The 12790-nt window shown below is 55.3% G+C and overlaps 1 protein-coding gene across 1 annotated transcript; it reads right to left on the bottom strand.

Annotated features, from left to right (window-relative positions):
* Positions 1–8026: 8026 nt before the first annotated feature.
* Positions 8027–11199, bottom strand: GPR3 (G protein-coupled receptor 3). The gene is made up of 2 exons (XM_010380379.2): positions 11090–11199; positions 8027–10043 (listed from the first exon to the last, which is right to left on the bottom strand). Exon 2 carries the CDS (start codon positions 10036–10038, stop codon positions 9046–9048), a length of 993 nt encoding a protein of 330 aa, XP_010378681.1. The 5' UTR covers positions 10039–10043; positions 11090–11199; the 3' UTR covers positions 8027–9045.
* Between the last annotated feature and the right edge of the window lie 1591 nt (positions 11200–12790).

Below are 12790 nucleotides of genomic sequence, written 5' to 3'. Positions count from 1 at the left end.
CCTCTGGTGTTTGTGGTATTGTTTTAATGGGACAAGAGATTAGAAGGAAGTGATACTAATAGTCACAGGTGGTGGCCAGAGCTCAGGAGGGGGCTCCAGTGTGGGTGGGCCTGAAGGGCAGGAGGCTTTTGGGTGCAGAAAGTGCACCACGTGCAGAAGGCTGGAAACCATTTCAATTTAGGGGGAGACCCAGGTTGGAGGGCCTGCAGGCCCAGATACCCAGTCCCCTTTTCACCATGAGAAGGGGTGTGCTGGGGCCGCAGGAGACAATCTGCTGGCAACTGTTTGCATCAAGCAGGAGAGGAGTACAGGCTGAATGCTGATGCTGCGCCCAACATCTGGCCGGCATCTTGTCTGCCTTTCAGACCCAAGCAACTTACCTTAAATAGAACGATTTACAATGGAATCCGATAAAAGGTTTAGGCTGCTGCATGCCCCTTCTGCCTGAGGAAGGCGAGGGGGCTGGGTTTGTATTCTGACCCAAAAAATGACCTACCCAGGAAGCAACGGTTGTTCCAAGCACAGCTGCTGCGGGTAACTGTCCCTGGGGGTAATTTATGAGCAGACACCCAGTTCCGGACCCAGCAGACACAGTGGAGCGGCCCCCGGGAGAGGGGCGGGAGCAGAGTTGGTGACTGCGGGTCACGCCTGCTGTTCGGAGAGTCACCCACTGGCGTCCCAGGAGAGGGGGCAGAAGTTTTGAATTGTCAGCAACTGCTGCGCCAGCCGCTCTGAGCTCATCGCTGGAGGTGGTGGTGCAGAGAAGGGGGCCGTGGAGCCAGTTCGCCCCTGCAAAGCCCCTTCCCTCCACCCGTCTGCTCAGGCCTGTGTTTAGTCAGCACTTGGCTTCCCAAGGCCAGTGACTGACAGGCAGCCAGACGCCCGCCCTGGCAGAAGACAAAATGGTGGTTCGGGAGCCGCCCTTGCTAGGGAATTGGAGGGAAGGAATGTGGCTCTGGGAAGAAAGAGGCCTGAGCTTGAATTCTGGCCCTGCCACTCGGGAGCTGTGACCCTGTGCAAGTCTCTTCACCTCCTTGGGCTGATCCTAAGAAGAATAAGCATTTATTGAGCGCCCACTACCTGCCAAAGACGGCATATCTTTTATTTCATTCTTAAGAGGCAAGGGTCCCCCGTTTTACACAGGAGAGAAACAGGTTCACGGTTGCCTGAGATCACATAGCTGGCCAGGAACAGAACGTGGTTCAAACACAGGCCCCTCTCTAGCCAGAGCCCAATGCTGTGTTTACCATGTAACTGAAACGGCTTAAGAGTCTCCATCCAAAATCATTGAGGGCTTTAACGTTGTAGGGAGCCTGTTAAAGATTTCCATTCTTACCTGCCCCACTCCCTGGTGCCCAGTTTTATAAGGGCAGTAAATGGTTATGGTCATTTTTGCTCTTGCTTTGAAATCCAGTGAGCTTGGCTGAGGGCCTGCCTATCCCAGACCGTTAGAGCAGAAGTATCTGCACCCTTGGCTGCCTGAGAACAAAGTGGATTCCCTGGGTATGGGCTGGGGCTTCATAGAGACACACGAGTGGGCACACATGAGGACCAGTGCACATATTGTGTGCAGATCCCTGTCGTTTGCACAAGGACACAAACTAGCACATGATTACAGGAACCCATAATCGCAGGCAGCCCTCACACATTGCTCAGGAGCTGTCCTCCCTACTTGCTGCCTCCACCAGTTCCTCACTGTCCCCTCCTGGCTGCCCAGTGGCCAGGGCAACCTGGCATCGTTTCCTGGAAGTTCTGCTCGGGGCTAGTTAACTAGTTCCCTCCTAGGTCATGGGGCTGGGAGCAGTTTCAGGTGCTCCCCCTGAACTGCTCCTCAGCCCCAGGAGGTGTGGGTGGTTAGAGGGTGCTCTTGAAGCTTAAGGACAAAAAGCCTTTTGTGGACCAGGCGCAGTGGCCTACACCTGTAATCCCAGCACTTTGGGAGGCCAAGGCGGGCAGATCACTTGAAGTCAGGAGTTCAAGACTATCCTGACCAACATGGTGAAACTCCGTCACTACTAAAAATACAAAAATTAGCCAGACGTGGTGGCATGCACCTGTAGTCTCAGCTACTCGTGAGGCCGGGGTACAAGAATCACTTGAACCCAGGAGGTGGAGGCTGCAGTGAGCTGAGATTGTGCCACTACACTACACTCCAGCTTAGGCAACAGAGTGAGACTTCATCACAAAAAAATAAGTTAAATAAATAAAAGCCTTTCACATCCAAAGGAATCTTTTATGGGAGAATTGCTAGTCCCTTGATGACAAGGAGAGCAGTTAATACTTGGGGCAAGGGGTCCTGCCTAGATGCCTTCCCTGCCTTTACCTAAGAAGCTGTCCACGCATGTCCACAATGTGCACACACGAGCTCACACTGCACACATCATTAAAAAGGAGCAGACTTCCTGGCTGAGAAGTCAGAGGTCAGATCTAGCTCCCACCTTGGGCCTCAGCTTCCTCACCTATTCAACAAAGAGTTGACTGTGATGATGTATGCAGCCTCTCCACTCTGGCTTTGCACCATCTTGGGAACTGATGCCGCTCCCAGAGTGTGCGTCTTGGAAATAGTACAAATACAACGCCTTTTGTTCCTATTTTATAGATGAGGAAATAAGGTACAGAGAGCCACAGCAACTTGCCTGAAGTCACACAGCAAGCTAGCAACAGACATTTGAAATAGAAACCTTCCTTTTTCCAGTGCCCTAGACTGCCTACGAGAGCAGTAACACCTTGTGGGCTTGAGCCACAGCCAAGGAGACTGAAACTGCAAGGGAAGCCAGAAGTTCTGGCCTTTTGTCTTGGAACCATGACAGGGTCCCTGTGGCTGCCTGAAGGCTTAGGGGGAACCCAGAGGAGGTCCCAGGCTTAGGTATTTAGCATGGAGGCTGGAGAGAGACAGGTTGGAACTTGAGTAGGTTCCATCACTCCCTCTCCCCACTAGTAGACTGAGCAAACCTCAAGCTTTTATGTAAAGCCAGAGGCTAGCTAAAGAGGGTTCTCCCTAGCATGTGGCCACTTGGTAGCTTGTTCATCAGGGTATATACACACGTGAGCTGTGTGCATGGATGTATGTGCATGCATATCTGGACTCCACATGTATATATCACAATGTGGATAGTAGTTGGATGTTGGTGCATGCCTGCAAGTACACTTAGGACCTTCATGGGCATGTGTAAGTGTATGTGTTTGTGAGCCCATATACATGCAACTGCATGTGTGTTTGGATGTAAATATATAAATGATGTCTGCATATCTGGCAGGTGACTATGAACATGTAAAATTTTGCTTGCATGCATACTTGGTACATTTATGAGTGTACTTCGGTATGTGCAGATGTTCACCTGTTAGTGTGCCGAGCGGGGTGGAATATGTCTGCACACATGGCTGGTGAGTGTGTATAAATGTGCATGCAGGGCTGGCTTCAGGTGACTGTGTAGATAATGAATCATAGGAGTACCCTCCCAAGAGAATAGGAAGCCACTGTTCTTCCCAGCCCTGGAATAGGGGGTGCACTGCCTGGCTCCACCCAGGCACTGTGCTTGCAGTGCCCCCACCCTCATCCTCTGTATGCACAGTATTCCCTAGACCCATCCTGCTTGGCCAATTTGCAGCCTCTTGCTCCCAGCTCCTGAGAAGGCCTGCAGCAAAGTCAAGGGGCTGGTGGCCAATTAGCGAGGGGGTTAATCATGGATCGGGGGCCTCCCGGGGGGCGGGAAGCCGAAGGCAGGCATTGGGGTTGGCAGGAGCATGAGCTGCCTGTCATGAGGCAAGGGGAGAGGGGAGACAAGGAACGGAGGTTGAGCCAGCCCGTTGGTTCTGGAAACCGAGGGTCAGCCTGTAAATTCAGGATTGCTGAGCACTGCCAGCAGCAGGGAGCATGTGCGAGTGTGTGTATGCTATGTGAAAGGGCGTGCACATGCATTCAAGTCCTTGAATCTGGTACTGCTTGCAAATGTGTATACATGACTGTGGACATTATATACACGTGCAGTTGTGTGTATATGTGAGTGTGCTAATGGGTTTAGGTATGCATACATGTTTGTGTCTGTGTACACATACTTGTACACAAGGGTGTGCAGGGGCATATGTGTGCTTCAGCACTAAACATGCACAGAAAGTTGACATGGTCAGTGTACACATGTACAATGATGTATCTGAACAAGTGTGTGTGTGCTAGTGTGCAGGTGTAGGTATGGGTGTACCTACGTATGTGTCTGCATGTGTGTGCTCAGAACAGCCAGGGGCCTAGACATGTGTGCCTGCATGTGACATGAGTGTGTGTCTGTGCCCGCAGGTCTCAGCATGGAAGGAGCTGGGGGATGCGGGACTGGCGGTCTCCAGGCTCCAGGAGGGAATCTGACAGCCGAGCCTTGCCACAGCCCCCAGCCCCCAGCCCCGGGAGCCTGTTTTCCAGCCTGCGGAAGCTGTGAGCCTGTGAACTCATCTTATATTAATAGCTGCTGTCTCCTCACTTATTGCAAGGAGAGGCGGACATGGCCCCTGCGGAGGCTCAGCACTCAGGGCTGCCCCCACACACCCACACAGGACCAAGGGAGGCGGGGAGGAAAGATGGGCTCCAGCCCCATCCCAGGGCCTACCCCAGCAGGAAGGTAGAGCTCTTGGCCCCAGCCTTCCCTACCCCAATTCAGGGGGCCGTGTCACCAGCTGACCTTCCTGGACCCCTGTAGCTGGGTGGGATCAGGCATGGGGGTTGGAAAGCTGGCAGAGGCAGAGAGGCACTCAAGCAAACGTGCGCACGCGCGCACGCACACATACACACACACACACACGCACAAGCATGCGGTGCTAAGCAGCTCCAGGCTGAGCACCAGAGGACTCTGAGGCTTGAAGGAGACACAGGAGGCCTCAGTCTGAGTGGGTAAGACAAAGTCCTACCCTCAGGGGTCCTCAGTCTGAGGCAAAAGACATGACCCTATTCTCAAGAGGCCCCCAGCCTGAGCGGGGAGACAGCCCAGCTCTCAGAAGTTCCCAGCCTGACGGGGGAGACATGACTTTGTATTCAGGAGCCCCTAGTTCTGAGGAGAGAGAAAGATCTGCCTTCAGGAGCCTTCGGTTTGAGGAGACAGATATCCCTTCTCTCAGGGACCCTCAACTGGAGAAGGACACACAGCCCTGTCTCCATTCTGAGGACGGGGGAAGACTTCTCTATACATGTTTACTCAGGGGAGGTGTAGGAAGTCATATTGTGTGGATCACATTCTCACAGCCACAAAAGGGCTCAGGCAGGGAGGCTTCCTGGAGGAAGCAGGGAGTGGAGGTACTGGGAAGAAGCGCTAAGCTGATCTGCAGAATTCTGAGAGGAGGGAAAAGCCAGCCAGCCCCACCATACACACAGGGCCCAACCTGAGGGGCAGATTCAAACACCCCTCAAGGTAGGCCCAGGACCCAAGGCAGAGACCCCAGACCCAGGCTGCCAGAAACACCTCAGCTCCAGCCCACAGCCACCCCCAGAGGGACGGAGGAAGCCCCTCGGTGCAGGGGCCCGACACAGGCCCTCCCAGACACAAGGATGGCAGCAGGTCCCTTCTTGGGTCCTAGAGCTGGAAGCTGGGCTGGGGAAGCAAAGGGCTGAGCCTCACCCAGCGTAGGACGGGCACTTGGCCCCTCTCCTCTGGACCTTGGTGGGGCTCCTCAGGAGCATGATGGTGGGGGCAGCAACAAGGCCCTGCCCTGTGCCGTGCCTCCAGAGGTCTGGGTTTAACCTGGAGACCCCCTGCTTTCCCCCAGCCTGGGGATTTGTCCCAGTTTCCTTGCTTGGTGTTTCTGGGTTGCTCCTGAAACACCCTCCCTTATCCAGGAAAGAGAGATTTGGAGTCAAATGGACCTGGGTTCAAATCCCAGCTCAACTCCTTACCAACCGTCTGACTTTGGACCAATCCAATGTCACCTCTCAGGGAGGCTTTTCCTGGGCACCCTCATTTAAAAATTACTCACATCTTCCCTATCCTTCTTCCCCTGCTCTTTCTCTGAGGACTTACCACTGTGTAATATTACATTTTTGGAAAAACTTTGTATTACTATTTCCCCCAGCTAGAATTTAAGCTGTCCACAAGGACAGCAGTGAATAAATGAAGGCCCATTACTCTTGGAGCCTCAACTTCCTCTTTTGTAAAATGGGAAAGAGCAATAGTACCCATCTGACGAAGCCACAGTGATGGTGTGGAAGGTTTGGCGTGGGGCAGGGGCTTGCTGAGTAGGAACTTTTCCCAGGGACCTGTCAGGAGGGTGGAGATAGAATAAAACTTGGCCTGACCTGGTGCGGCCTCACCACTTTGTGCCTGGGCCTACTGGCATGACGACCCTCCTCAGACTGTTGGGGAGGTTTTTTTTTTTTTTTTTTTTTTTTTTTGAGACGGAATCTCGCTCTGTTGTTGCCCAGGCTGGAGTGCAGTGGCGCGATCTTGGCTCACTGCAACCTCTGCCTCCCGGGCTCAAGCGATTCTCCTGCCTCAGCCTCCTGAGTAGCTGGAATTACAGGCTCCACATCTGGCTAATTTTTTGTATTTTTAGTAGAGACGGGGTTTCACCATGTTGACCAGGCTGGTCTGGAACTCCTGACTCAGGTGATCTGCCCACTTTGGCCTCCCAAAGTGCTGGGATTACAGGCATGAGCCACTGCACCCGGCCAAGGGAGGGATCTTTACACCAGACAAAAGGGCTCTGCCAGAGAAATGGAGAAAGGCCTGGGTCCCAGCCTGGCACAGCTGTGTGAGTTTGAGCAAATGGCTGCTCCTCTTTGGGCCTCAGGCTCCCTGTCTGTATATGGAGGGGTGAGCCAGAAATGCTCTGAGAGCCCCACCTCCAAGCTTTCCAACAATAAGGCCTGGGAAGCTGGGAGGCTTGGCCAATCAGAGCTTCCTCTTCAGCCACACCCCAAACCTGTTGCTGCCCTGGCATGATAAGACACATTCCTTCTGGGGTCAGCTTCCTCTCCCCAAATACCCAAACTCTGGGTCCTGCACACATATGTCCCCAAAGGCACAGACTGATAGTCACCCACCTTTGCGTAGAAAAGCTCTTCTGACTCCAAAATGACCAGACCCCCTCTGACCATTTCCCAGATGTGGCCCTAAAAATGAACCCCAAAACAAATCAGGGTTCAGCTCGGCGCGGTGGCTCACGCCTGTAATCCCAGCACTTTGGGAGGCCAAGACGGGCGGATCACCTGAGGTTGGGAGTTCAAGACCAGTCTGGCCAGCATGGTGAAACCTCCGTCTCTACTAAAAATACAAAAATTAACCAGCGTGGTGGCAGGTGCCTGTAATCCCAGCTACTTGGGAAGCTGAGGCAGGAGAATCATTTGAACCCGGGAGGCGGAGGTTGCAGTGAGCCAAGATCGTGCCATTGCACTCCAGCTTGGGCAACAGAGCAAGACTCTGTCAAAAAGAAAAAAAAAAAAAAATTCAGGGTCCAGAATGCCCTAAGCTCCAGGCTTGAGAAGGAAGGAAACTGCTCACTACACAGCACAGATTCTGGAAACAGATGTTCCTGGCTTTACCATTTTTTAGCTGTATGTCCTTGGACCAGCCACTGTTCCTCACTCAGCCTCAGCTCCCTCGTTTGTAAAATGGAGAAGACACTACCTGTGCCATGGGATGCTTATTAGGCATAAGCGAGGTGGCATGTGTGCCAGACACACAGTAGGCACCCACAATTAGAAGGACCCATTATTATTAAGGAAATTGACATGCTTTGAGCACATTCATCATGCCTAAGCCCCACAGGGGCCAATGTGGGCAGGATGTGGGCATCCTTGACCCAGGAAGAGCCAAGCACCCAGGTTCCTGTCGCCAGGGGGAGGTAAGGTCCTTACCAGTCAGTGGCTAGGTCTGAGCAGAGGAGCACTGACATCTGAGAGGGAGTCACCTGCCAGCCACCCTCCACCCTCTGTCCAGCTCCCCAGGTCCCTCAACAGGCCCCCCAGGCCTGGCTTGACCCTCTCATTCCAGGCCATCCCCCATCAGCAGGCCCCACTCCATGCCCTCCACACACACATAGGGAAACATACTTATGACAAAATCATTTTTTATTGAGTTAGGTTGGAGACAAGAACAGGGAATGCACTGGGGGCCATGCCCCGGTTGGCAGAGGGGTGGGGTGTTGGCTCGTGCCCCCCCTCCTCTAGGGCACCGCAGGGTGAGACTTGGCCCCCGGGCCATGGCTGTGGCGCTGGACGCCAGGCTGGAGTGGAGCTGGGGTTGCATTCTGGTCCCAGCTGCCTGGCTGGGCTGCAGTTTTCCCCAAATGGCCACCAGAGGGCAGTCGGACCCCAGCGCAGAGGAATTTTTGGTTGCTCAGGTGATGGCTTCTTAAAAAAATAAAAAACCAGAGGCTGGTGTGTTCCCCTTCCAAACCCAAAGAGGGCAGGCCTGGGGAGAAGGCTCTGGTTTCTATGATCTCTTCGATAAAAAATAATCCAAAATAATAACAAAATACGTGGTTTCTCTTTCTCCCTTTCCCCCCTCCAGGAACTGAGGTCAGAAATGGGGGTAAGGGGACAAGGGGTACCCTGGTATGGCCTGGATATCAAGGTGTGGGTCTCTTTTTCCCCCCTTACCACCCATAAGTAAATTTATAAATAAATAAATAAATAACAAATAGACACTCTCTTTGTATGTGCGCGTATATAATCTTTCTCCTATTTAGGCAACTATGTGACTAATCTGTCTGACTCTTTAGTTCAGAAATTCAAACGTAAAGTGACATGGTTAAGGTCAAGTGTGGGGGAGGCGGGACACCTGGGACTTGGAATGGCACTGTAAAACTCCCAGCATTCCGGAATTGCAAGCCAGCTGAGCTGTGAGACATTTCTGAGTAGATCCCTGACCACCTGAACATTCTGGAACCATGGAGCCAGCTGGACCCCCACAGGGATCTGAACAAGAACCTTCAAACACCCAATGTCCTAGAACTCCAGAACCAGCTGGGTCTGGAGGGTGTGGAGCTGGGGGTTTGGAAAGAAGCCCTGGAGAGCCTAACATTCTGGAATTCTGTAGTGATCAGGGCTGAAGGATCACGAAGACTCAGCTAGACATCACTGGGGGAGCGGGATCGGAAGGGTATCTTGGAAGAGGAACAGCAGCAGCAGACAGCCCACAGCACTTTCTGCACATCCTGGTTGCGGAAGGCATAGATGATAGGGTTGATCATGGAGTTGTAGGTGGCAGGGAGCAAGGTAAGATAGGTGTAGAGAGGTGGAGAGTGGGCATCACCCAGCAGGCAGTAGACAGTGAAGGGCAACCAGCAGGCGGCAAAGGCTCCAAGCACCACGGCCAGTGTGGCAATGCCCTTGCGGGTGGCCACATAGTGGGAGGCAGGCAGCAGGTGCCGCTGGAGGGCAATCTGCTGGGCATGGCGGCAGACGATGCGGCAGATTTGGGCGTAGAGCTGCAGCATGATGCCAAACACCATGAAGAAGGCAACGGCCAGGACTACCAGATGGTTCTTGGAGAGTGGATAAACCACGCCACATGTGGTCAGGCCATCCAGGCAGTTCCAGGCCAGCACAGGCAGCAGCCCCAGGCCCAGGGCACCTCCCCACACTAAGGCCAGCATCACATAGGTCCGTGTCACTGTTGTCTCTGAATAGTAGGTGAGGGCATTGTACAGAGAAAGGTAGCGGTCAACAGTGATGGCCAGTAGACTGCCGATGCTGGCGGTAAAGGCCATTGCCAGCACGCCAACCAGCACCAGGCTCATCTCCGCTGAGCCGATACAGAAGACAGCAGCAAAGTGCAGGACCAGGCCCAGGCCTGCCAGCAGGTCTGCCACGGCCAGGCTGCCCACCAGCAGGAACATGGGGGCACGGAAGGCGGGCGTGCCCACGATGATGGCCACCACTAGTGCATTCTCGCAGGACACCAAGGTACCTGAGATGCAGAGCACCACATCCCAGGCCTTAGGTGAGGGCAGCGGTGCAGCTGGGCCTGTGGGCCCCTCTGCTGGGCCCACGCTGCTTACATTCACGTTGCCTGAGCCAGCTGAGAGCCAGGCCAGAGGGCTGCCTGCACCCCACATCATGGTACCTGTAGGAGAAAGGCCTTGTGAGAAGCTGACCAAGCTGGATGATGAGAGGTGGGGTCTGGAGGGGGTGAGGTGCCCCTCAGGATACATGGTGGGAGTCTCTCCTCAGGATACCTTATAGGGTCCCAACGCCTTATCCCCACATTCATCCTCTGGGGCTCTTCCCAGGATACCGCTGTCCTCTCCAATGCCCCCAGGCCTCTAAACAGGGGTCTCTTCCTGGGGATCCCTGTCCTAGGTCCTGCACGTCTCTTTTTCCCATGTGTGTGACCAGAGCAGAGAGAGAAGAAGGGGTACTATAAGCAGATGAGGGCCATAGGATCCATGGGATGCCCCCAAAGCCTCAAGATTGGGGTAGGGAAACATCTGGAGACTGAGCAGCTCTGCTCCCTCCCATCAGAGATGATGATGCTAGCTCGTGCCTGAGTCTCCCAGACCCCTCACGATTCTCAGTACTGCCAGCCTTAGACTCCGCCCCCAGGGAATGCGCGTGAAGCTCCCGCCAGCCACCACCCCGCACTCCCGCGGTAACACCTGGGAACTTAGCCCCCTACCCCCCACCCTCCCAGACTTCTGTCCCTGGCTGGACCCTTCTTTCTGCCTGCATCTGTAGGTCTCTAGGCAGACACCCCTGCTGGAAGCCTGGATCCCTGAGTCAGATGCCTCCTTCTGCCCGGACACCTGGATTTTGGGCCTGACTCCGCCTTCTGTCTGGATACCTGGATTCCCAAGTCGGACACCTCCTGCTGTTCGGATGCCTGGGTCCCTGCCCCAGACGCCTCCTGCTGGCTTAACCTCAGATGACCATCAGTCCCTCCAGGGCCTCGGGTCCCTGCAGGAATGCTCACCCTTCGCCGGGTCATCCAACTCAGCCCCAGCACTCAAGCACTTAGGCCCACGTCTGCTAACCCAGACTCGCCTAAACCCAGAATTCCCACCTGGAACTCGGACCCTGGCCGGCCGCTAGGAGTCTTCCGCCGGCCCAGTGCCCCAGCATCCTGCGTGCCCTCCAGGACCCCTGGTGTCCGCGGCGGGGCCTACTACTCACCGCTCAGGACCAGGCACGGCCGGGCCGCGGGGAGGCTCCGCTCGGGTCCTGGCGGCGCAGGGCGTGCGTGGACCCCGAGAAGCCCCCGCGGCCGCGGGAGAAGCGGCGTGAGTCACCCCGCCCCGCCCCGCCCCCGGCCACCGGTTCGGTGACGTCAGCCGTCCGATCAGCCAATGGGCGCGGAGCGCTGGGGCGCAGCGCGCATTGCGCGGCATAGTAATGAGGCCTCGCGCCGCCCGCTCCCCCATTCATAAAAAGCGACCGTGGCTGCGGCCCCGCCCCCTCCCGAGTCGGCCCGCGCTGTCCTTGACGCGGCGCCCTCTGCGGGCCGGGGGTTTCAGCGGCGCCGGTGGGAGAGCTTTGAAGTCTCAGGGAGGCTGCAGGGAACGTGGTGGAAGGGGACCTGGCTAGGCTGTGGGGTGATGGGACCCTTGGGTGGCAGAGAGGCTGACGAGATCCAGGTGACGAAGGAAGAGCTTGTGATGGGGCTGGTTGGGCGTCCCTGGTGAGGATGACAGGTTTGTCAAGATGATGGGGCCCCGAGGCGACGATGACGGGGAGCACGAGGGAGCGGGAAGGTGGGTGGCAGTGACATTAGCATGGTGACAGAATCTTGGGGGGGATGATGGCCGTGGGACACCAACGGTAGAGAGGAAACCCCCAGGGCAACCATGGCAGTGTGACGGTGACTCTGCAGCAGGGCGGAGTTCAGGGACCTCGGGATGGCAGAGGCGGCAGCCTGGGAACATGGAGTGTCCAGGTGACTTCAGGTCACTATGACCCTGTCAGAAGGGCTGGGGTACTGAAGCGACAATGCTAAGCCATGAGGGCCGTGGGGCCCTGGAAGGAAGATAGCAGGTGGCCGTGGTGAGTGGGCTCCAGGGTGAGGGGCACAGGGTAGAGGGTCTGGACTGACAGTGAGTAGGCAGGTAAGTTGCTGCCAGGGCAGGTCCCGTGATGCTGGGGCTGGGATAAGAGCTGGGTGACGTCACTCATGTCAGCCCAATAGCACCCTCACAGCACTGGAGGGGTGGGCCTGGCAAGATTTCAAAACCTGAATTATTTATTCAAGGATCTAGAAAGCCAGAGGGGAGGGAGTTGGGGGTGCACTTCCCCGAAGCAGGAGGAGATGGGGAGCCGGGAAGAACTTGGAAGCAGAAAGCCTGGCAGCTCAGTCCTCAGGGCAGGCCCCTCTCAGCCTCTCATTTTAGGCATCCTGATGGGTGGAGCAAGGAGAAGGAGCTCCCTCTTCCCCAATGCCGTCTGCCCTTAGTCCAGGGGAACCACTCTGGGCAGATTTCTCCAGATGTGACAGATGTGGCCAGTCCTGCGGCAGGGGGACTGACTGCTCTTTCTCCCTGTGTCTCTTGCCTTGATGCTCCCTGGAATCATGCAGGCCTGTGGGAAGGAAGATAAAGTTAAGAGGCCCGAGGATCCCAGGCCCCACTGGACACCCCCATCACAGCACTATCACTGCAGCCCCATGGTCAGCCTCCACCAGGCAGGTTTTGGGTTTGAGTGTGAGGCAGCAGAAGGTCAAGTGGCAGGAAACATGGGAAGAGGAGGGGTTGGAGCTGGAGAAGAGGATTCATTTCAGGTTGGATGTGGTGAGTTTTAGGGGGCTTAGGGAGCGGAAGTGGTCAAATCTCAATTTCTCCATTTCCTAGCTGTGTGACTTTGGAGAGTTTCTTTAGCTTTCTG

Source organism: Rhinopithecus roxellana, chromosome 12 (assembly GCF_007565055.1).
Source record: "Rhinopithecus roxellana isolate Shanxi Qingling chromosome 12, ASM756505v1, whole genome shotgun sequence".
In the NCBI taxonomy this organism is placed as follows: domain Eukaryota; kingdom Metazoa; phylum Chordata; class Mammalia; order Primates; family Cercopithecidae; genus Rhinopithecus; species Rhinopithecus roxellana.
This window is presented reverse-complemented; position numbering and strand designations above follow the sequence as displayed.

Excerpts from the sequence above, each read along its gene's own strand:
- GPR3 (XM_010380379.2), bottom strand. The coding sequence starts at position 10,038 with ATGATGTGGGGTGCAGGCAGCCCTCTGGCCTGGCTCTCAGCTGGCTCA.